Source organism: Pleurodeles waltl, chromosome 3_1, assembly GCF_031143425.1.
Source record: "Pleurodeles waltl isolate 20211129_DDA chromosome 3_1, aPleWal1.hap1.20221129, whole genome shotgun sequence".
In the NCBI taxonomy this organism is placed as follows: Eukaryota; Metazoa; Chordata; class Amphibia; order Caudata; family Salamandridae; genus Pleurodeles; species Pleurodeles waltl.
Window position 1 is genome coordinate 518,293,188 of NC_090440.1, and position 24,369 is coordinate 518,317,556.

At 45.2% G+C, this 24,369-nt stretch overlaps 1 protein-coding gene across 2 annotated transcripts in view; it reads right to left on the reverse strand.

Annotated features, from left to right (window-relative positions):
- The window catches only part of ADAMTS17 (ADAM metallopeptidase with thrombospondin type 1 motif 17), a 1,096,962-nt gene that overhangs the window by 364,529 nt on the left and 708,064 nt on the right, over positions 1-24,369 (reverse strand). For both annotated transcript variants that reach the window (XM_069222781.1, XM_069222782.1), the window contains exon 13: positions 135-301. In XM_069222781.1, the coding sequence (XP_069078882.1) occupies positions 135-301 (167 nt within the window). The remainder of the gene's footprint in view (positions 1-134; positions 302-24,369) is intronic.

Below are 24,369 nucleotides of genomic sequence, written 5' to 3' on the forward strand. Positions count from 1 at the left end.
AACATTCTACTATTCACAATAACTTTCTGGAGTAAATATCATAGAAGACAGTTTCTCAACTATACAGAAGTAATACCGTAATATAGTGCAAGGGAAAACATGCAAATCTCCAAAAAGCCATTCGCTGAACATACCGTCCATCACCACTGCTGTCAAAAGGCTCTTCTTCCTAGGTGTAGTTCGGTCGTGGGTGTGGCACTGGTGATCCCTGAAGCTCGAGGTTTCCTTCGGACAGTGTGAGTTTTCACAGACTGCATGCTCCACGCTTAATCCTGGGCAGTTCTTACCCCCTGGCCCCGGCCTATGTTGGAGAGTAAAACAAAGACTGGTTATTATCAGGGGGCTATCCTTTCACTTCATTTGATCAGGATACCATGCTTCCAGTTATTGGCTTAGTTTTTACAAGAAGAGTTTCCTGTGAGTCAGACATGGCGGCATTTAACCTTTTCCTTAAACTCAAATCTAGCCTCAGATTTGGAAAGGTTATCATTTTTCCATCCGCTGCTGCTAGACTTATGGCTGAAAATAGCTAAAGATGGACGAGCCTCAGGCCTATCAGGACCAGCCTTCTCCATCAAGTCACCTATGTGCTGTCGGCGGCTCACGAGCTGCTATTAAGTATCTCCCTTTTGTGCAGCCTAGCCTACTAACGTAGAAGCTTTTGATTGGCTGAATCAATATATATATACTTACATTGAAAAGTGCATGTTCAAAACAAAAATCTGTATATATTTTTCAGAAATCACAAGCTGGAAAATTAGAGAAAAATGGCAGAATTTTCAAAATACATTTACAGCTGATATTTGAGTGAAAATAATGTGGTGTTGAGAAGGCTTATAACTAAAAATATTACCTTTTTTAACATTGCTGTGTGCAACTATGCCTTATCCACTGAGGTAATTATTGCTGGGAATCTTGTATCTAGTGACCACTAATGTAATCTTGTCTAATGTGGTCATTATTACAGCACCTACAACATAGGTAGCTCGGGATGATGTTCATTGAATATTGGCCGCTCTTACAGAAATGGTTGGAGAACTCTGATGTGGGCTTATGAGAGAGCCCATTCACAACCTAATGTGTTGTAAGAGTAGTAGGATTGGCTTGATTCCTTTGAACCACTTAGCCAAAGACATCCGGTGGCAATGATTTGTAATAGAAAAGCACAGGGATTGATACAGCGTATCCTACTGAGACACAGAAAGGTGACAAACCCAGTTATTTATTAATTATTTTATTCTTTTTTGAAAAATGAAGGGAACCTGTCCATCAAGGACAGTTTAAGTGACTGAAACTATGAATGTACAACACAGAAACATGTAAGTCTATTCTAACACGCCCTGGGTGATCTTTTGCTTTATCCGGATAAACTTTGCATTGTTGTTCTGCTAATTGCTTATGGTTCTTTTTTAATTAATCTAAAGTGTTTATAAATACCATTGTAACACCACTGTTGAAGGAAGGTAGTACTATGCATTCCATGGAATATTTTCTAATACAACTAACCACCTCTTACATTAGGTCAAGGTTCTATTTTGCTAGTAATTAAATTTTACGTTTTTATTACCACATTAATGGGGTAACATATCTCCCTTTTCTTCAGTTTATGTATGTGTATGTTTGTAGGACTCTCTTTGTTTCTTTTGGTAATGTGTGTGTGGGGCATCTAAACCTGCACTTTCATGGAAATCATGTCATATAGAGCCGTGGTTCTTAACCTGTGGGTCCGCAAGCCCTACTCGGGGACCACAACTGTGTCACAAAATTAAATAATGTTAAAAAGAATAAAGTATACTCAAATAAGAAGCAAAATTGAAAAACTGAAAACTTTTTCCATATTTGATTGTGAATCAAACAAAATATTACAATATTTGAGCATTTGCTTGGTGCATAGTTGTTTTAGTATTTTTGTCTACTGTTTTGAAGTTCAAGTCATAGAAATTGCTTAGGTCGGTGATCCCCAGCATCCAATGATGACCCATTGGAGGTTGTCGGATTGCAGTAATGATTCAGTGGGTGCCCACAGAAGTCAAACGGTTAAGATCTACTGCTATAAAGTAATCAAGAATTACCATAATTTTGGGAACCTTAAGGTTTCTCCAAGCTCACTTCTGAGATCTGCTCGAAGGACCAGGGTGAACTTCCTCCTCAATGCAAATAATGCCCAGATACCTTTCTAGCCCTCGACACAAAAGAGAGGACTCCACTTTACTCAAAATTCATCTAAAGGAAGAAGACAAAGGGATGGCTGCATGCCTGCTCTGAGCTGACAAGCTGAATCTATGTTTTCCTCGTACTTTTTACTAATATTACTCCTGTTCTTTAGATGCACAAACATAACAAAGTTGTGAACCTTCCACTTCCATTTTTTAAATTAATAGGTTAGTAGTGATTTTCATTGTTTGATCAAGGCACAACACGCAACCTCACTGCAGCTTTCTTCCGATTCCATTCGGTTCCACTGACTCAGCGGTAGTTTTTGGAAAACCTGAGCTGAATGGTTTCAAGATGTAGATGCTATTCGTTGGTGTGCCTACTGAAAATAGGAGTATCAACTCAGGGTTCCTTCATTTTCCCATTACCTGTTAGTTTCAATTAGAAGCAAGCAAAGGCAAGCCTAACGAGGAATCTGCAGCACTAACCATGCATTTATGCTTGGAAATACAATTGTGGATAGGGCCCTCATTGTTCTTTTGGTTCGCTATACTATGGTGATTTCATTGCAACTATTGGTTAATTAATTTTTATTATTAAATAATTACCTACCTATTACAATGACAAAGTTTTGAAAATATTATTCTGTGTACTACAATATTGTGTATCCTTCCTGTATTATGATAAACCTTTCATTCTCTCAATACAAAAAGCACCTCAGGCCGCTCTGCCACTCATTTTAACCCAGTTGGCTAGCGAGGGCTCTACTTCTATTCTCTCTGAAGCTTTCGGACAGTCTGACGATATTGTGCTCTTTAAAGAAGGGGAAGACATTCGTCATTTATCTGCTTCTGCAGTTAGAAAAACATATAGGCGCTTTCAGAAAAGTGATGGTCAGCATGCAGAATTCCGTTATGAGATTTCATAACAAGATAGGCCTGGCTGAAAACGTGGTTATTGCCACTGGAGTTCAACCCTTTGCCGTGAACCCCATCTTTGTATTAGTCACATAATACATATAATAGGGCTCCAAGAAGCATGGATATATCATTTTTTTATTTTTATTTTATTTTTATTTATTTATTTTATAAAGATAAACATACAACAAAGAGAGCCCGCTGAGCGGAGTTGCAAAAGCAATACATCACATAGTCCCATGCAGTGTACAAATACCAAATACAGAGTTCAACACAGCCAGTAACAATCGCAAGGGGTGTTCAGCCCCATGTCCAACTAAACACATCAAGATGAAGCACCATCAACGGGAGTGTTAAAACATTAATCAGCGCAAAACCAGGGACAAGTTCAGGAAAAACAGACTTTCGTAGGGCTAGAGAACATATCCACAACAAACAAAGAGAAAAGGAGTAGGGACGAGCAAGGATGAGACGCAAGAAAGCAGTGCAACCATCCATTTCCACATAACAGCCATGGCACATAAGAGTAGTAACAGAAATCAGAACTACTATGTGCATGGCAGGATATAGTTCGCATCAACCACCTCACAGGTTAGACTCCAAAAAGGAGTGCAGCGGAGCCCATATATCCCTAGGCCGGGAACCCTCGGGGACCAACTCCCATAAGACCGTTAGTTGTTGTTGACAAAATGAGGCATCTAGCAGCCAGTCAGATCTGCGAGGAGCCTGGCCGTGACCCCAGGACATCGCAACTCTGCGCTTAGCCAGTAGCAGCAGGAGGCCCACCAGTCTCCTGTGAGCAACGGTATCTCATCAACATATCCAAGAAGCACTAGTTTAGGGGTAAAGAGCAGAACCAGGCCAGTCATCTCCTCAATCGTATGCATTACCTCAATCCAAAAAGTACGAACTCTCTCACAGTGCCACGCGAGATGCAGAAAATCAGCATCCGGGGCACGACACCTTTCACAACAGGCATCCACACTCAGACCCATAGCATACAAACCTCGTGGGGTATAGTAAAAGCGATGCAGGAATTTGAAATGGATAAGACGCAGGCTATAATTAGGCAATAAAACCCTCATATCCGCACAGCATTTCCTCCACGCTTCCTCAGATATAGCCTCACCAACATCAACCTCCCATCTAGCCTTTGCAGTCATTTTGGTTCCCCTCTGCTGACACTGTAAACAATTTTATAACTTGGTAATGAGCTTGTGCAGCGACTGCGCACAATACATCACCTCCAGAGCCTGATATACCGACGGGGTCTCGGGGAGGAAAGGGAAATGCGCACGAAGCATTGCGCAAATGCGCAACACATACAACCGATGCAAGGCATTGTCACGTCCATTCTTCAGTGCCATCTCCAGGGAGACCAACCGCCCCTTCACAAACCAGTCACCTAATTCGGTTAAATTCGATTCACGAAGGAAGTCGCACAACATCACTTCTTGAAACATCTGCTCATCTGCGACATCAAGTACTGACATCGACTGAGCATAGGGCTCGCACACACCAACTCGGCGCAATAAAGCAGTCCAAACCCTAGCAGTACATTCCACGGTATCCACTCCGCACAACCTGGGCCAGGAGGGGTTCCCGAGTATTCGCAATAGTCCGTCCGGCCACACCGCATCGCTTTCAGGTGCGAGATATCGAACAGGGCGGATCCAATAATAAGCAAAATGGGCCTGCGCACAGTGATAATAGAGCTCAAAGTCAGGAGCAGCAAGGCCACCTAATTTGAATGGTAACGTCAACTTCTCCCAGGAAATTCTGGGCTGCCCGCCTGCCCAAGCTAACCGTATCAGAGCAGAGCGAAGTCGCTGCAAAAAGCTTGCGGTAAGTATAAGAGGGAGATTCACAAACAAGTATAGGAATTTAGGCAGCACCACCATTTTAGCAATAGCAATACTTCCGATAAGCGACAGCGGCAGCGAGCGCCACTCCTCCACCCTTTCTTCCAGCCATGAGATGGCCTTACCATAATTTGCCAACCAGAGTGTCTCCACGTCTCCACTCAACCAAACTCCTAAATAACGTACTGGGCCATCAGCCCAACCAATCGGATACTGGGAAGGAAAGCGCACCGTTCCCACTGAAAGAGGCATCACCACTGATTTGGACCAATTAATCGCAGTGCCAGAGAAAGCTCTGAATCACACTATTTCATCCAGCAGTGCATCTAGATTTTTCCACAGCTCGCGAACATACATCGCGATATCATCTGACTACATGGAGATTAGTATAGGGTGTTGTCGGAACGCCAGCCCTCTGTTATTATGATGTTGTCTCAGACACGCCACAAGAGGTTCCATCGCAATTGCGAAAATCAGCGGAGATAAAGGGCATCCCTCGAGAGTCCCCCAACCCACCCGAAAAGGGCCAGAGATATTTCCATTTAACCGCAGTCTAGTTGTGGGTTACGAATACAACAAGTGGATCAATTGCACAAAACGCACGCTCATTCCCACTCTGGCAAGCAACGCAAACATGTACTTCCATGCCAGTGAGTCAAAAGCCTTAGTGGCGTCCATAAACACCGCAACCACATCCTCCTCGGCTTCAATCGTGCTTGCGACCATGAGGTACGTGCGCAAATTATGTGATGTAGACCGACCCGGTACAAACCCAGACTGGTCTGGTAGCACCAGCTTTGGAAGCAGTGGCTGCAACCGCACCGCTATCATCTTAGCCAAGATTTTATTATCTGTGCTAATCATGGAAAGCGGGTGATACGAGTCACACCAACATGGATCCTTGCCTGGCTTAAGAATTGTGACAATCAAGGCCTCCCGAAGGGAAGCGGGGAGAACCCCAACCTCCATAGCCTCTGCCTAAACCTCCAAGAGGTGAGGAGCAAGGATATCAGCGTATTCCTTATAAAAAGCAGGACTCAAGCCATCAAGGCCAGGGGACTTATCTCCAGGCAGACTACGAATCGCCGATTTTAACTCCTCAACTGAGAAGGGGGCATCGAAATAGGACCTCTGCACATTTTCAAACCAAAGTAGGCTAATCTCAGAGAAGTAGGCCTGTGCCGCCTCAAAGCATGGATATATCCTTGACATCAGAAGAGAAATGAACACAGAAAAATACATGCCACTTTCTCCTCTGGGCCAGACTCAGAGGATGCAGGGATGTGACGAGCATGAATGCCCTACCAGGAAAGCACTTACAGGGCCTACAGACAAGGATATGTGCCCCGGATCCCGCCAAACAGGGACACATACTTCTTTTTATTTTATAATAACTGGTGTTTATTATTTGGTAATCTAATGTACATCCTATAGATTATCATAGAAACTCAGCAATAATGTATATTTGGAACAGAATATGTATATTCTAAAGATTGTTTAACACAAATTCCTAATACATTAGTCTAAATTCCATTGTGGAATTATATTAGGGTGGGTTGTTGCAGAGCCATGTAATAACTGGTGCGTACCTTTTGCAAACCTGATGGCCTTTAGTATCGGGTTCCTTTGAAGAACATGTCTTCCAGCATTCAAGTCTTTACATCCTCCTCATTAACTCAGCACATTGAGGGGAGCTTATGCACACTATATTCCATAGCATTTCTGTGGAGGTGGTGGGAGCACTGATAACTAAGAACATAGGTGCTCATTATGAACACTGCGGGTTGGCCCACCATGCCGGCGTTGGCGGCTGAATCTGCCAGCCAGCATGGCGGGCTAACCTGCTGCATAATGAACATGGTGAGGGCTGCCATCGGCAACCCTCACTCACCGCCAGGCTTCTGCCATCAGGCAGCCTGGCGGTGAGAGGAAACACCATCTGACAGGGTAGCTGCGCTACCCCTCGGATAATGTTTCCTGATCCACCAGCCTTTCTGTGGTGGGTTATCCCGCCAGGGAAAGGCTGGCGGACAGGGTGCCCCAGGGCACCCCTAGGGGCCCCTGCACTGCCCAGGCACTTTGCATGGGCAGTGCAGGAGCCCTGGTGCGGTGCCCCGTCATGCAGGTCACTGCGCGATTTTCGGGCAGTGATCTGCGCGACGGGTGCAGCTGCACCCGCCGCACAGAGGCATTGGCGGCAGCTCCACATCAATGTCCCAGCCAGGCCTTTCTGTGGGCCGGAGGGCAGAAACAATGTTTCCGCCGCCGGCCCACAGAAAGGTTCTTTATTTGGCCGGCAGGGATCCCGGGTTGCTGGCGGTCAGTGTTTTGACCGCCAGCATGAACACGGCGGTTGTTACCGCCGCGTTCATAATGACCACCATAGTGTTGGGGAACGCAGCAACCATTGTTGATTCTTTTTTCAAGCAATGGCAGTGTTAGTGTTTGTTGCATTTGAAACCTGGTTAGTGTCAAAATTAAAGACTTGACAAAGTTATTCTTACGGGGAAAGTTCTATCTCTTTGCTTCTGTTGATAATAAGCAATGCAGATGGTGACGTTCCTTTTCAAGCTGAGCAGCGTGGTACAGAAGGCATGTGACAATGTGCATACATAAAATAAGAGATTATTCAGCATTTTGTGCACAAACAAAGCAAAAATGTGTGTTAAACAGATACTAATTTTAGGTCATAATCAAGACTCATGCTAAGTGAATGTACTTATGGTAAGACCTAGGGGTTATTTTAATGTATAATAGCACTAGAATACATGAGTGTTAAAACACATCACACCTTGATATGTATGTAGGCATGAGGTGTTTCCATGGTACAAATCTAGCCTAAAGACAGCAGAGTGTTGTCCAGGGTCAAAGACAAACAAAGTCAACAAATAATAGGAGACGAAGCTGGATTGTTGACTGTTAGGGCATTGTGATGCAGTGTTATTTGAAGTGGTGTGTTTACAGCTCTTTCCTAAATTGGAACAGAATTGGGGTGGCCCTGATGGATATGGGTATATAATTTCAGATTCTGGGTGTGTAGATGGAAAAGACTTGTTGGTGTGGTTGGACTGCTGGATCTTGTATATTTTTTCAGTGAACAAGAGGTTGATAGCACAAATTTGTCCTAATGCGGGGTAAATGGAGCTTGCAAAAGGACATCTGGTTGTGAGCATGAAGCCCCTATCTCAAGTGGCAGACTGAACAAAATCAACTGCTGCCCGTCAGTCTCCATGGATGAGGTTATAGATTGGGCTAGTTGCGGTGCAGAACCCTAACCCAGTGCTACTACAGAAAATCTTCCCAAAGTTGTAGCCTAATTGGTGCAGAAATGCTTATGACCAAAGGTTTGGGTATCACACTCTCCTGAGCTAGTCTAGAGCCACTAAGATGACCTGGACCTGGTTGTCTCTGATCTTCTTCAGACCTTTGGGCAAGAGAAGCAGCCATAAAGGAGTCCTGTGCTCTACTCTAGCCAAAATGAATCTCCTAGAGAGAGAGCTTGCTTGGCAGCTCCAGTGCCCAAAGGTTTTCACACTAAGCATTCTTGATGGTGGTGAAAAGTTTCAGCAAATGCTTTCCTCACTGTTAGGAGATGCCTTACATTCTGCAGGTCTAAGGCTACCATCCAGACACCTGAATGCAGGGCAGAAAGAACCTGGGCCAGCAAGTGAATTTTGAATGTCTCCTTCCTTAGAAAGATGTGTAGACAGCAAAGATCTAGTCTAGGTTGAAGGCCCCTATCCTTCTTCGGAACAAGGAAATGACTGGAGTAACATCGCACCCCTTATGTCCAAATCTGGAACCCTTTCTCTGGTCACTACAGACAGTACAGCTTGCACCTCTTGAAATAAGATGGATAGGTGCTCTTCTGAAAGTTGCTCTGATGTGGGCAGAAACTGGAGTAGGGCAGAAAGAAATGGAATGGCATAGACCTGTTGGATAATCTGGACCCATCTGTCAGATGTGATAGATTGCCACCTTTGGAGAAACATGTTTGATCTTGTCTCCCACTGGGTGGTCGTGTGCCACTAAGGTCAAACTAAAGAGGCATGAAGATTGATGTCACAGGGGAGGAGGACTTGTTACCTGTGCAATGTCTGCTTTATTGCCCAGTCCCTGGCCATGAAAGGACTGGGTTGACTGCTGCAGGGGCAGGTAGGCCTGGAATTGTCTATGTATGCCAACCTTCTGGAGTAGCTTCAGAATGGCCAACACCATTGAAGAAACCATTGGGAATTGGGGGAAAGATAGAAGGAATGCAAAATGGCTCTACTTTCCTTAAAGCATTTGAGGGCAGAATCAGACTTTTCACCATCAAAAGGCATAACCATAATGGATGCCTGCACACCTCCAGAAAAGCCTGTGGATAGCATTCAAGCATGGCAACTCAGGCCCATACTAGTGTCAACCACTCACTTAACTCCCATTATTCATATAATCTTAATGTTTCAATCACACAAGTGGTTGCTATTTTCTAAACACACATCAGTGCATACCAAAGTAATTCCGTAGGTGAGTAAGGGTGTAAGTAATACTGCTTCTACTGTTTTAAGACAGGTTTGTAGCATCTTTCAAGTCAAGAAGAGGTTAAAGAAGAAAATATGTGCCACCCTAGCGAGATCTGCAAATCATGCAGCACGGAATACATAACGTTCAGAGCATGGTTTTAAACGTTAAAGGAACAACAGTGCCTGGGTCAAGGAATCCATTCTCACGTAAATAATTAGTAATTTCTTTTTGGGGTCATTTCATGCGCAAATGGAAGTGGCGGAACCCCCAGTGGATGGCTATAGCCTCTTTAATTTGCGTGTACCTTGTTCTGTTGGAGTTAGGGATCTACTTGCAAAATGCTACAGGCACCTACCCTCCATCTTGTGGTCATTGCATCAGCACCTCCCCAAGACCTTTGCGGCCTACATGTACTGTAATGGTGGTGTCTCTTCTGGGATCAAAGTATGTGAAGGTGGTGTCAGACGAAAGTGCATATTTGGAGGCCTTGTTCCTCGCCCCACACTCAGGGGACTCAGGACTTGGATAAGGCCCAGAGTTACTGGGTCAGGGTAGTAACATCAAAAGGCATAACCATAATGGATGCCTGCACACCTCCAGAAAAGCCTGTGGATAGCATTCAAGCATGGCAACTCAGGCCCATACTAGTGTCAACCACTCACTTGAAGGAATCAGTAGCATCTAGACTAGCCTGAATCACATATTTGGTTGCAACCTGGATGGTTTGAGCCAAGGAGGCTCTAAGCTCTCTCAGGACAGCCAGCAGGGTCTAATTAGCCATGTCCCAGAGGACCTGCAAATAACTGCCTAATAGACAGAATGTAATCACCAAACTCAAGGCCAGGCTGGCCAAAGAGAACATGTTCCCAAGTGACTCACTCATTTTTGACTCCGTCAGGAGGTACCATGGGGAATTCGTTCAGAATCACTTTGCTGGTAGAAGTCTGGACCACCAAACTCTCAAGAGTATGGTCTTGTGTTGGACAATTCAGGTTGCTAGGCACCACTCTGGTCGAGCGCTCAGGTTGGATGCAAAGCTCTTCACGTGCTGCACCAGCAATAGAAATTAGGTGCTTTCCCTACACCATGTGATGCAATGAAGAAGAAGGGAATTTTACCCCCAATCGATAGAGGCAGAAATGGCCTGAGTCCATACAGTGTCAACCAGACCCAGGAGGAAAGTTACAGTGGTCACCCATCAGCATCTAACAACAGTCCAGCAGGGCTCTGATGGGGCAGGGTTCCATCAGTAAGCCCCTGGAGAACACTGGGGGTGGGGCAAAGCAGGCACGCCAGCACATCAGGGAAATAATGGTGTTTCCTCCTGGTATGCCCATAGGGTCTGGGGACCCACAGAGGGCAGCTGGCAGCTAGGAGCAGGGCACCATGCAGAAAAGCAAACCAGTTAAGTCCTTTGCGCCGCCCGGCAGGCAGCAGGGCAACAAACAGAAGAGCAGCCTAGATGAGTTCTTTACGCAGTCCAGTAATCCTTCTGACAGAGGTTCTGTTCAGTTCCAAAATTGCTCTAAAAATGTGGTGGACAGCCACTATTACTCATTTTGTGTAGCCTCCACAAAAGCGAGAGAGAGGGTTCCAACCAACACTAACCGGTTCCAGGAATGTCCCCTCTCTCCTCCAGGACAGGCTACAGACATCAGTGGGGGGTAAAAAAGACCTTTGTGTGAGGCTAGGGCACAGCTGTTACAAATGCAGGTGTGCCCGCCTCTCTCCTTCTCCCAGCCAGGATGACCATTCAGTATGCAGATACACTCCTTTGACACCTCCACCTTCTCTGTGTACAAGCTGTCTGAAAAGTATGCACAAAGCCCAGGTTTCACCCTGCCTCAGAGGTGGATTGGAGGTAAGCTGCAAAACATCAGTCATAAGCACAGAGAAATGCTCACTTTTTAAAAGTGGCATTTTTGTAATGGTAATAAAAAATCCATCTAAACCAGTAAGCAGCATTTCTCACTACCATTACAACCATACCAAACATGCCTACGCCACCCCACATAGATCAGACAATACCACTTAGACATATTTTAGGGCATTTCCAATGCAATCCTATGAGAGAGGCAGCACTGACAGTAGTGAGGAGCGAAATAGGCTGTCTGTCACTACTAGGAAATGTAGAGCATAAAGACATATGTCCAATCTTTTACATACACAGAACCCTGCCCAGAGGACTAGCTATGGCCTTATATGTAGTAAAAGGGGAGTTCCAGGTTTGGCAAGTAAATTTAGATGTAAGGTCCCTGTGGCAGTAAACTGCGCACGCAGGCTCTACGGTAGCAGGCCTGAGACATGTTTGAAAGGCTACTTCTGTGGGTGGCACAAGCTGTGCTGCAGGCCCCCTAGTAGCATTTCATTTACAGGCCCTGGGTATAAGGATACCACTGTACAAGGGACTTACAGGTAATGTGCCAATCAGGTGTAAGCCAATAATACCAAGTTTGGAAGGGAGAGCACATGCACTTTAGCACTGATCAACAGTGGTGAAGTGCTCAGAGTCCTAACATCAACAAAAATGGGTCAGAAAAATTAGGAGGAGGAAGGCAAAATGTTTGGGGATGACCATGTAAAAAGGGCGAGTCCCAACACAAACACGGGTTAGAACCAGAATTAAAAGAAAGAAGGAGCCTCTGAGGACATCTCAGAGGTAGTGGAGGAGTATTATCTGAGCCAGACTGTATGGTGGCCAGATGCCCTGCAGTGGAGTTGGACAGCAAAGTAGGTTGAGATCAAGACAGATTTAGCTCGGGCTTTGACATCAGAGTCTGCAACGGATCGCCTTCCGGTGTGAGTGAAGCTGGTACTGCCATTGACAAAAAAGGACAGGAGGAGGTCCTGGAGCTGCAGTGGAAGTCAAAACCAGAGTCGGAGCCAATCCCAATGGGGGTTTGAGGGGTCAGAAGAGACCCAGGGTGGTTCCACCAGTGGTAATTAACTTGATGGCTCTGCAGGCCCTTAGTACCCGAAAGCATGTCAGAAAGTGCCAAAAATAAACAGAATGACCTCGTTAGATGCCTCGACTTGCTGTGGCATTGACTATGTCTTGGGGAAATTGGGGCACAACAGGATCATTTGTGGAATTGGCTCCTCAGCGCAATCAATTGGCACCTTGACACCCATGGGACTCTTCTTTAGAAAATAAGTGGTGAGATGGGGTTGCATACCACTTCCACTTCTTTTTTAAAAAAAAATTCATGTAACAGCTAACTTGACATATGTAACAATGACCACATGTTGTTTCTTTGTAGAGGTATATCTAGCATGTAATTTTCTAACTGTATGTGGTCCATAAATATCTGTACTACCGGATTGGGCGTACGCATATTGAGTATTCATAGCAAAAAGAGTGAGGAAAAAAGAAGAGAGAAACATAATCGTATTCTTCCATATTACATATATCTTAACAGTATCATTGATATTATCGTTGCTGGTTGTCGACGGCATGTCTGACATCAGAGAAAGGGTCCCCATTGTAAATGTCTGATCATTAATGCCGTTCAGTGGTCCATACCTGTTCCCTTTACATATAGTTTGTCTGTTACAAACACATCAAATATCTCTTGACATTGCTGAGTCTCACTGTACATGTATTTCCACTGTTGAGACATTGAATTACGTCTCCCCTAGGGCTATTCTCAAGGAGGACGCTCGTCATTCTTGGCTTCTATTTTCACCACAAAAGCCTCCCAACATTCCCCACCCTTTACTGGTACCCCTTTCAGTTTCATAGGTGAACAGTTTGCAAGTTCAGCTCATGTCCATGCCAAACATGTTCTCAGCCACTCCCTCACCTCTGGAGCAGCCGGTGTTTTCCAATGTATAGGTACTTGACATTTAGATAAGATTAGAGTCAAGTCAATGAATCTATGAATGTGTTTGGCCTTCGGATTGCGTGTTTGGATTCCCAATATGCAGGATTCCGGGGTAAGTGACAAGGTGTGTTCAGTAAATTCATTAATGGTTTTTACTATCATGTCCCAAGCATGCTGAAGAGTTGGGCAGTTCCCATATCATTATGGTAAAAATTTGCCTCCGTAAATGTACATCGGGGACATGTCAAGCTCGCCCCTGGAAACATGTGTGCTATTCTGTGTGGGGATAAGTATGTCTGATGCACGGTAATTGAACTGTGAATACCAAAAGCGTGCATTGCAAGAAACGTCTTTTATCTGTTGCAGCACTTGTGTCCATTGACTATCGGTTAACAGAGCAGACAATACTGCATCCCATCTTGCCCGCACATGCATGATCCCCTTGGCAGCTGTGCCCTGTAACGCAAAGTAAATGATGGTGATTGCGTATCTGGTGCCCCCATTTGTGAGCAAAGTGTGCAATATTTGGGAGCAAAGAGGCTCCCTACCTTCCTCCCCCCACGTGGTTAGTAACCATCGACGCAGCACATAATATGTTAGGAATAGGGATCCTAAATCCATCTTGGAGTTCTTGAAACGATAAGGATGCCATGCTTGTATAGATTGCCCAACATCAGGAGTTTGACTGGGCACAGCAGTCAGGCCCGGCGTCTGCCATGGGGGGTTTGAGGGGAATATGGTGGTACTTTATCATGTCCCACAACATATCTCGTCCAACACAGGTGAGCCATCTTCATCTGTATTCCATGATCTGGTGTGGTCTCGGAGACATCAACCAGAAATACAGTGGAGCGCCATTGAGGGCTCTCCGAATCCACGGTCTCTCCAAACAATCCTCAGACCCTAGCCACCACATTGGCCGCTGCATAGTACCATTCATAGTTGGATGCCCCATTCCCCCTTCTAATTGTGGTTTCTGTAGCACCAACAAAGTTATTCGTCTCCTGCCTCCATTCCAAATCGGTTAGTATACTATGCACCTCTTTGAAGAAAGTTCTAGGCAAGTAAAGCAGAAGAGCCGCAAAATAATACAACAGACGAGGTAATACTAGCATCTTAGCAATTGCGACTCGCCACCCAGAGGACAATGGAAGAGAGGTCCAAAAGGGCAAGGACTTACACATCCCCTTAATGCTTTATTCAAATTCCCTTCCCTGAGGTCATCCGGATTGTGATAAATCTGTATTCCTAGATATTTAAGTGTCATGACACCATCTCAGGCGATAATTAGGAAGAAGATCCTGTTCCAGCACAGGTACTGGAGCTAAGAGATAAATAAACAATTTATCCCAATTAACTCACAACCCCGACGTCTCTCCAAAACCTCCATCATGGTCATTAAGTGTGGAAGCGTGGAGGGTGTGCGTCGCGCAGGAACACCAAGAGTCATCCACATAATGGGAGATCATGTGGAACTCTCCTTGAATCGGAATGCCCCACCGTCCCGCCCAAAGTCTCAGCTCACATGCCAAGACCTCCGTAGCCAGAGCAAACAACAGGGGAGACAATGGGCATCTCTACCAAGTAACTCTATGAACAGCAAAGGCATGCGACATGGTAATACCTGTGCGCACTCTCGCCATCGGGTCCCCATAAAGTGTCTTAATCCAACTTATAAAAACAGGGCCATAACCCATCTGCATAAGTGTGGCCAATAGAAATCCCCATCCCAAGGTATCAAAGGCCTTCTCAATGTCCAGTGATACCACATACACCCCACCACTACGATCGGGTACCAGGTCAATAAGATGGAATAATCACCGAATATTAATGAAGGTGTTGCGCCAACAAATCAAGCCTGATTAGTCTGGGTGTACCATACTATTAATCATAGGGAGTAATCTATTGGCCAATATTTTCCCTAGCATTTTACAGTCCAGATTTAATAAGGACAAGGGTCGATAAGAGAGGACATCTAATGGATTGCGTTCAGGCTAAAGCAACACCAGTATCAGAGCTTCCCTAAGTGTTCGGGGTAGGTGACCCATCTGTAGAGTCTCATTGAAGACCTATAATAATTTGGATGCTAATGTGGCTGTTTATTGTGCATAGTATTCGAGTGGGAGACAGTCGGTTCCCGGAGTCTTACTCCTGGCAATCTGCTGTATGGCCAGTTGCATTTCAGTTAATTGCAGTGGTGCTGCTAGTTCTTCTCTGTGTATCGGTACAAGTGTGGGTAGTGCCAGATCACTTGAATAGGCATGCACATGGTCCTCATGGGTTGAAGGTGTAGCACTATATAATAATTGATAATAGTACCTAAACTCAGAGTTTATGATCATCTGTGTGTTCTCAATCCGCCTGCCTCTTAGCCGGATTGCTCCAATTGGTTGTCTATATCTATCTCCCTTGATTAACCAGGCTAATAGCCTACCAGAGTGGTCTCCCTCAGCAGTTAGTGTAGCCATTTGTTACCTATAATCGTGTCTCCCTAATCTCCTATCAGCCTCTTTATATTCCTTTCATAACTTATGTAATTTCTCCACCTCTGCAGGTTGGTTCACCATTTTTGTTTCTAGAGTTCTAATCTCTGTCTCTACTAGAGGCACTTCAGAGGTGAGCGCTATTTGAACCCCCCATGTCACCACCATACAATGACCTTGCACCACCACCTTGTGCGCTTCCCATTCTAAGGCCCGGGATGTTGCTGTATTTTTTATGATTATGTTCAAAATATGTGACCAGTAGAGTCAAAAGATCAGCTCTGTACGGGAAATCTAATAGAGCTTCTGGTTGGAGCCACCATGTGGGTATTACTGATCGCTCCCTGCTCCATAGTAATGAAAACATCAGTGGAGGATGATCGGATAGCGAGCGTGCTGAATAACCCTCACCCTCAGTTCTCCCTCCTAGCGACTCACTACATAAAAACAGATCGAGCCTTGTGTGAATGCCATATACTAGTGAAAAATAGGAGTATTCCCTTACCAAGGGATTGTGTAGGTGCCAAAGATAACAGAGGCAGTGCTGCAACATCCATTCCCGCAATCAGCGCATCATGTGGGTACATGCCGAGCCCTGTAGAGTGGGAACTGATCTGTCTATTAATGTGTCAGGCATGCAAATATTATTACCCCCATATACCTGGTATCTAATGGTTATAGTAGCTACACAGGTTTTAGGGTATCAAGAAACGACATCTGAACAATATTTGGGCCATATATCCCTGCAATCACTAATGGAAAGCTGTCAAGGTGTCGCTCCAAGGTCACATATCGGCCATCCTGGTCAATCTTTTACATTCTCACTGCATTGGGCACAGTAGAAGTGATCCAAATAAATACCCCCTACCATAAGCAGACACAGTAGTTCTATATATCTGACCCGTCCACCTAGTTTGTATTGCAGAAAGCGTGGATTGTACAATATGTGTTTCCTGTAATATTGCCACATGTAGATGGTGGCGTTTAAGATATGACTGTATTTTACATTGTTTAGACATTTTGGGCATCCCTCTTACGTTTCATGTTAGAAATCTATACTGAGGGGTGTAAGTGGTAAAACATTGGCCCATGGAGTTGCTTGAGTTTGTTCCCTTGTTGTTGTCCCATCGGGCCTCTGGGTAGAGAGACCAGGAATCCACTGCCATTCCTAAAGTTTGGAGGCCCTATGGCTCCGTAGCGGCAGTGTGGTACCCCAATCATTGTTTCTAGCATGTGTCAACAGTCCCATATATCACATTGCATTAAAATAGTTACGGCATATAGATAAGAAAAATAAGAGAAAGCAAATATATGTAAATGAACATCCCCCCCACCAGTAAGACTGAGAGTCTCCAGCCTAATCTCCCCCTGTAAACATTAGTAACAAAAAATATAACCTGACTTTCATCAGGTATAAGCATCATCCAATTTGGTTCTTATCTGAAAGCGTGGCACTCTCCAAAATGTGCCAGGCATACTTGCCTGCAAGCCAGTGACTATAATAGTCAACCCAGGCCCGCAAACTCATCTCCCCTCTTGTTCTTGTTGTGGTGAGTCCAGATCTCCAGTGGAGTGGAGGTAAGGTTAGAGGTGCTCAGTAACACCATTTTATAGTGAATCATCTGCTAGTCGGGCGTCAGCTCAGTGCCCTGGATTCCAGTACCTGATTGTGTCTCTTAGTTATCGGCCACACAGCTGTCTTCTGAAGAGTGGTTACGGTCGAGAGGCACAAACAAATTTTCACTAAGGAGGGCTACCTCCTCCACTGCTTTCGCTTGTTCTCTCGCACTCTGTGCCCGACCCGGGAGGTGCGCTGTTTTTCTACGCTGTAGCCGATGAGGTATCAGCCATTCCTCTGTGACCCATTCTGGGTCAGCCATTTCTGCTAGGTCCTTGGCGTGGAGCCAAGTCCAAGTATCCTCTAGAGATGAAAAGAAGTTAGAGGACCCATCATGAATAACCTTTAGCTTGGCCGGAAAGAGCATATGACAAGGAGAGCTCTCAAAGCTTTCGTTTCACTGTATTGTAAGAGTTACAGCATTTTTGGACCTCAGTGGTAAAATCAGGAAACACCATTATTGGGACATTCTCATATTGCCATGAGCCCTTTGAATGAAACAATTCCAAAATCAAGTCTCGATCCCAGTAAGTGAGAAAACGGGCAATCACTGAGTGAGGTTTGTCTCCCGGAGGGGGTGGCCTAGCAGGTATGCGATGTGCCCTGTCAACCAAGAAAAATTTAGGTACTCTATCTTTGAGTACTGATGACATTAGACAGTTCTCCAAAAACAACTCGACATTGGGTCCTTTTGCGCATTACTGGAATCCTAGGAACGGCGGGATCGACCCTCTGCGTCTTCCGCTCACCGATGAAGAGTGTCTATTTTGGCTTGTATTTCTTGCACCTGTGTCTGCAATCCCTGAAGAGTAGATCTCATACCAGTGAGCTCTGAATCCGTATTATCCACTCATTCAATTAACTTACGATGCTCGGCTCTGAGGAGGTTGATTTCTATAGAAGCTGTATCTATCTTAGCTTCCCATGCAGTCCTAGAATCAGCTATCGCCAATAGTATCTTATCAAATTGCGCAGAAGGGCTGTAAAGAGTGGCATCTAATCTGATGAGTTAAACTCCTGGCTCAGCAATCTGCGGATCCTGCTTTGTGAGTTCCAAGGTGTCCTGCGCAGTGATTTTGGGGTGCACCATCATGGGGACAGTATGGCTTCTTATTCATCAGTGTCCATCAGATTATTTGTGCATGACTTCTCAGCATGCAGCCTGGTTATATGATCACAGCAAGGGTTGATGTTCCATTAAAGACAGTCTTGATAGTCAATTCAAAACACAGATCGGAATGACAAAGTTAATAGGAGATCTTGCAAGTGCTCACCGATGTCCATTAAGTCATGTGCATTAATTCTGTCATGGTCACACTCACATGCATGGAGCTCACCAGTCTGCTGCTCTGGTGTTGCCAAGGATCAATGAGGCAGAAGCCCAGGCCCTAACCCTGAGTGTATTCTGCCTATGATAATGTCAACCAGGCACATTATTACAATCACCTCTGCCCAGGTCGTACACGCCCTCGCCGGGGTCTAATAAAACACCACCATGTTCGTCTTCCATACGCTATTTCTTCCTGTTGTGATTATTGTAAAAATCCAATAGCCCACTTTTGACTGGAGGTTGTTGCTCTGCAGCTTAAAGGTTGTATCGTAGGAGGGTAACCCCCTAGCAATCCAGCAGTTCCGTCCCCTCAGCAGGCTCCACTCCACCACTCGATCGGAGATAGAGCACATGCGAACCTGCCAGCATCGCCACCGCTCCAGTATTGCGGTGCAGCTGGAGATCTGCAGTCCCCATGGCTCCTGTAATGGCAGGCCCGGGCAGCCGTGAGCTCCGGGAGGCACCCCAGCTCACACACCATCTTCGGGTGTAGCTCCCTAGCGCTCCAGTGGCGCCGACCCTCCGCTCCACCCCTCATTCAGGTGTAGAGAACATACGGATCATGCTGAATATCCCAGGATATTTGGTGGGTGGCCCAGAGCTCAGCAACCCTCGTCCATCTCGACCGCCATGTTGGCCACGCTCCAACTTCTCCACTTCTTATGCTTCTACTTCAGCTTGGACTTCAGCTTACTCAATGATTTCAACTGTGAAGATCTGTTGCTGGAGTGGCCTCGAGAGTGGAAACAGTTCTGCGCCCTTGACTTGGAGATGGCACAGGACTTACATAAGCTTTGTGACACCTTTTGATGTTCTGTGGCGTATAGCTTTGTTTCGTGGTTTTTGATTGCCTCTGGGTGCATGAGGGCACAACCTAAAAGAGGTTTGGACACATTACCGTGCAGACAGCAGTTTGGAATATACAGAGTCTTGACGTTCATACTTCATAAGGGTCCGAGAATTTCATCCTTTCCAGACTAGAGAAAGGGTCAACCTATAAAACGTGATAAGAATTAATTTGAATATTCATCAGATGTACTATTCTCCCTTATTAAGCCCCCTTCCGGGTTTAGGGTTCTCTAATGTTTGATGGAACATTCATTGTGATCGTCTGTGCTGTATATATGAACAACTATTTCTCCAGATGTTAGGTTTGCCACCCTTCTGCTGGTAATGAAGTTTTTAAACATGGAGATTGAACACTGGGTGCTCTGAGGAAGATGTACGGTCTTGTGGCCGTGCGTCACCAAAACAGTGCTGGCATCTGAAGATTTTTTCTATAGTCATACCTACAGGCGTGGTATTTAAAGAATCTGGATATATTATTTATACCTAAAGGCATTCTTACTGACATCTAGGACTTATTTCTTGGCTCCAAAAGATGCTTTGAAAGGTATTGCAGATTACAACAATTTTATGTTATTGTAGTCTCTATTTTGGTTTTCATATATTACATTCTATCTACCAAGGACCAGTGTTTAGAAATTTAGCCTATTAATATTACATTTTAGAAGGTATGGAGGACGTTGTTTATGTCATTGTCTAGTCCTTTACGATGTTGAGTGCTATTTTAAATAGGAATATGACAGAGATCGGAGTATGTATGTGAGTGAATGTTTGTGAACTGTGATGCTCATGGGCTATGCAGAAGGGGATGGCAGGGAATGTGTTTCAAAATTATGAACTAATATATGGTGTTGAGAACATGACAGTCAGTATATGTGTTTGTTTTTAGGAAGGTCAACGTTTAATTTGTAACAGTAATTCAATTAATGGATTATGCTTTGAATTTGAAGGTGTTTTTTTGGGCTTTATGTTTCCTTGTTCTATTAACTCATTTTTCCTTAGCCTACTACTGGTATAATAAAAGTATAGATGGTTGGCTGGTTTTCATCAGTTTTGTGCATGGGGGCACATTCCTCACAAGACAGACTCATGACAGCAGTCTGTACACCAGAAGCACGCCTGGTGTAGGTCCATCACCCCAGCTGTGTCTGACAGTCATGACTCGGTCTGAACTCTGTAACCTTCAGTGGAAACATTGTCCCCTTGCATACTGAAATCAGAATTCCGGATTCACATTCATAGGTGCAGAAAAGGAACTCACGTCGACATGCATTGGTGGTGGTTATATGCAGCACCGCTCGGTCACTTCTGGGATTGAATGAGGCAAATGCGGAGCCGCAAGCACAACCTTTTGGTGAACATTTACAGCTCCAGGCCGGCACCCGGAGGATATTCTAAAGGTGGGGAATCTGCAGCTACAAATATCCATCAGAATCCAATATTTTGCAGGAGAGAAATGGGCAGAGTAGGACACAATTGCAGCCGTGTATCTCGAAGTTCTCTTTCCCGGATGGGGGCACTGCCGACTGCTCCCATTCTTTGCTACAGTTCTTTTACTGCTTCCTGCAGGGAGAAACTTCCTACTTATGTTTCCACGAAGCGTGCTTTAACGTTAAAATAGAGACGTGCATGTGTGGCGTGCACAACACCTGGTATTGTTCAGTGCTTTTACTTTTCCTGTGCTCTGTCTGAAACTTTCAAACCATCTGGTATTACAGCTGCGTGCGCAAGTAAGTGTCTCGGTATGCGACTGCAGAGGCCTGATTACTATATTTTTGCTGCATACACATCTCTACAACACTGACTCGGCATCGTTGCCTGCTTTAATGTCCCAAACAGAATCTTACTGAGAACCCACATTCTACAGCCCGATTTCTAAGCCTGAGGCAGCTCAGCTCAGTAGCTGGCTGCAAAAGTGCCGGATGAAAAATAACAGCCAAACAAGTCACAAGGTTCGATTAACGATCAGTCGGGGTTCTGCCAAGTACCGGATGCGGAACAGTTTAGACCCATGGGGAAGTGGGGATACCCTCGCGGGTGACAGTGACATAACAAGTGAGGACTAGTGACATGAAAGCTTGTAAAAAAACATAATTATAGTCAAAAGAAGAGGACAGACCTTCTCTGGTGGCTAAAAGACGTTAGTACACAGAGTTCAAGAAGTAGAAAGAGTAACCCCTCAGAATCAAGGGGACTGGGCTATCAGATAGGAAAAAAAAATACAACTCACCTAGGTGTTTCAGAGCACTGAAAAAAAACAATGTATATAGACCATGTGCAAACCGTGCAAAAAAAACACAAATATACAAAGACATGAAAAACTGCTCTTTTATTGCCATTTAGCAAGAAAAAAATATATAAATAGAGAAGTTAAAAAGACAATATATGAGTAATATCAGTTTGCATGAAGAGTGGAAGAGGCCCTGTGTTGAGACTACTCCACATACAGTTGCTTATGTTAAGAAATTATTCTCAACACCTGCAGAAACAGTTTGCCTTAATGTTCACTCACCCACCTAAATAAGGTAACACAAGCTGCCACTTGAGGGGTCTTTGATCTTTCCAGGCAAATCCCCACCTCTCATTATCAACTTTGAGCTGACTGAGCACTCTACGAACTCCTTCCAATCTTTTCTGATGTATCTTTCCTTCACTCTTTCCATACTTCTTTTGATCCATTCATCTATCCATCCATTCATCTATGCCCTTAGGTATGTTCCTCAAGTATCCACAAGACCATGTGTTCCCCGTTTTCCGCAGGTATCCTCGCTCCTCCTTTTTGCAGGTGTCCTCACGTGTGGACCCCGAGGGGTTTCCGGGTCCGGTTATCTCAGATTCTTACCCCTCGCCGTTTTCTGCACCATTCCAAAACCAAACTGTTTATTCTGGCACCACAGCACCAGGATGTATTATGCACAAACAGACATGACAAACTAAAGAGTAACTGATTTCATCATCTCATGGTGTGGGATTATTCAATCCTTTTAGAGTCTGCGCGGTCACATTCCCGTGACCTTTGCACAAGAACGTATGTGTCTGTCCGAGTCCTAAGCTTTGACAATTTTCTGCAACTCCCAGCAGGGTCAGTAAAAAAGGGTCTAACTACAGCCAAAATGAAACAAGTGCTCCCTTTTAGGGCACATAAAAAGGGGAGCCAGCTTCCATATTTCATTGCACTTGAGTGCTACCGCACCATGATTTCTCTTCTTTATTCGGAGTCCGGGAGGAGAACGAAGGGTGGGGGGAGAAACTCTCATCTTGGGAGGTGACGGACCAGGCCTTCTCACCATCATGTTTCGCTCACAGCTGAAGTGAGAGAGAGGCACTAAACATGGCCGCACTTAGAGCAGGATGCTGTAGCAAGTTAATTCCTTTTAGAGGAGCTGATGTCTTGTTTGTTAGAGTGACCGTGCTCTGACAGCTCACAATAAAGTCGCCTCCAAGCCCATGCTGCCAGGAGCGCAGGCTTTATTTATACTGAGTTTGGGTTTGAATTCTTCATTCTCAATTTGAAAAAATACCCTCTTTTTAGGAAACAAAATCCATTCCTACGCAGTAATAGCACGCTCTCTTCGCCCCGTACCTTTCAGAGCTCACGTGCTGGCAGGTTGCCACTAATCGTGCACTGGCAGACACTGGATATAGAAAGTTTATCGTTTTCCAAGAACAAAGGCGGCCATATATCTGTTGTAATTCAAAGAAGCAGGTACTAATACTTTTTAGTGGAAACCAAGTCGATCAGATGGTTGAAAACTCTCAAGCCAGCTGGCTAAAAGAATGTATTTCGGCAACGACAAAAACTATTATTTCCCCACTGACAATAGTTTGTGTCAGACAATCTATAAACCATCCGCAGACGATAAACAGCAGGAAACCAGGAACATGGTTTGTAAAAAAAAACATTTACTGACAGGAACAAAGTGACATGCCACTGTAAACAAAAAGGATCTTGGGGCTTAGAATTATTGCTTGAGTCACCTGTTGAGGAGCTCAATCCTCTAGTCTATAAATGTCACCTTCAGAAAGACTTAGGAACAGCAATCACTGCCAGAAAAAAAGTGTTTTGCATCGCAAATGCTATCATCTCAGCTTCAAGCTTCTCAGAAGTGTAACAACTTTATTCAACAAACATTGGCAATGCCAGTAGGTCTGTGTGAGAAATTGGACTGTGGGCTGAGGGTAGTGTGAGCCCTTCTCAAGCAACATCGTAATTCCGGGTGTTCAGCACCCTACTTCCACTCTATCTTCCAACAGCTCAGGGGGTGCTGCCAACCGCAGATCAAGATGGCTGCATTGTAATGTGGCCGCCGCACTTCGTTCACCTTACCCCCTAATATCCATCCAATCATCCACCCTGGGGCTCTGTGGACTCAGCGACTGAGCCCCGTACAGCCTACGGAACCTTCTGGTCTGTCCTGCTCGCCAGAACATGGTTCCCTTGAGGAAGACTGGGAAGAGGCCTGTGCAGGGGGTGTGGCCCGGCCTTGCCTGCAGCCCCGACCCGACTGCAGCCACAGCAGCGGGAAGAGCCTGCCCTACTATTGCTCTGGTGATTGACGCTTGCTGGTGACGCCGAGCGGTAACTGACTGCAATCACAGGTAGGAGCTGCTGAGGCCCTTGTGACAGCATGAAACTTTGGAGCTCTTCTGCGGGACCGCACGCCTGTGCCGAGCAAGGCACTTAAGCCATTGGTGCTAGCCGCACCCGATGAATGCTGTCTAGTGGCCTGATCCTCCCCCTTGTTCTCGTGGCTGGTGGCAACTGGGGTGCACGCAGCTCCTGTGTGTCCGGAGCCGCCGGCAGTCAGTGTAGCACTTTCCAGCGA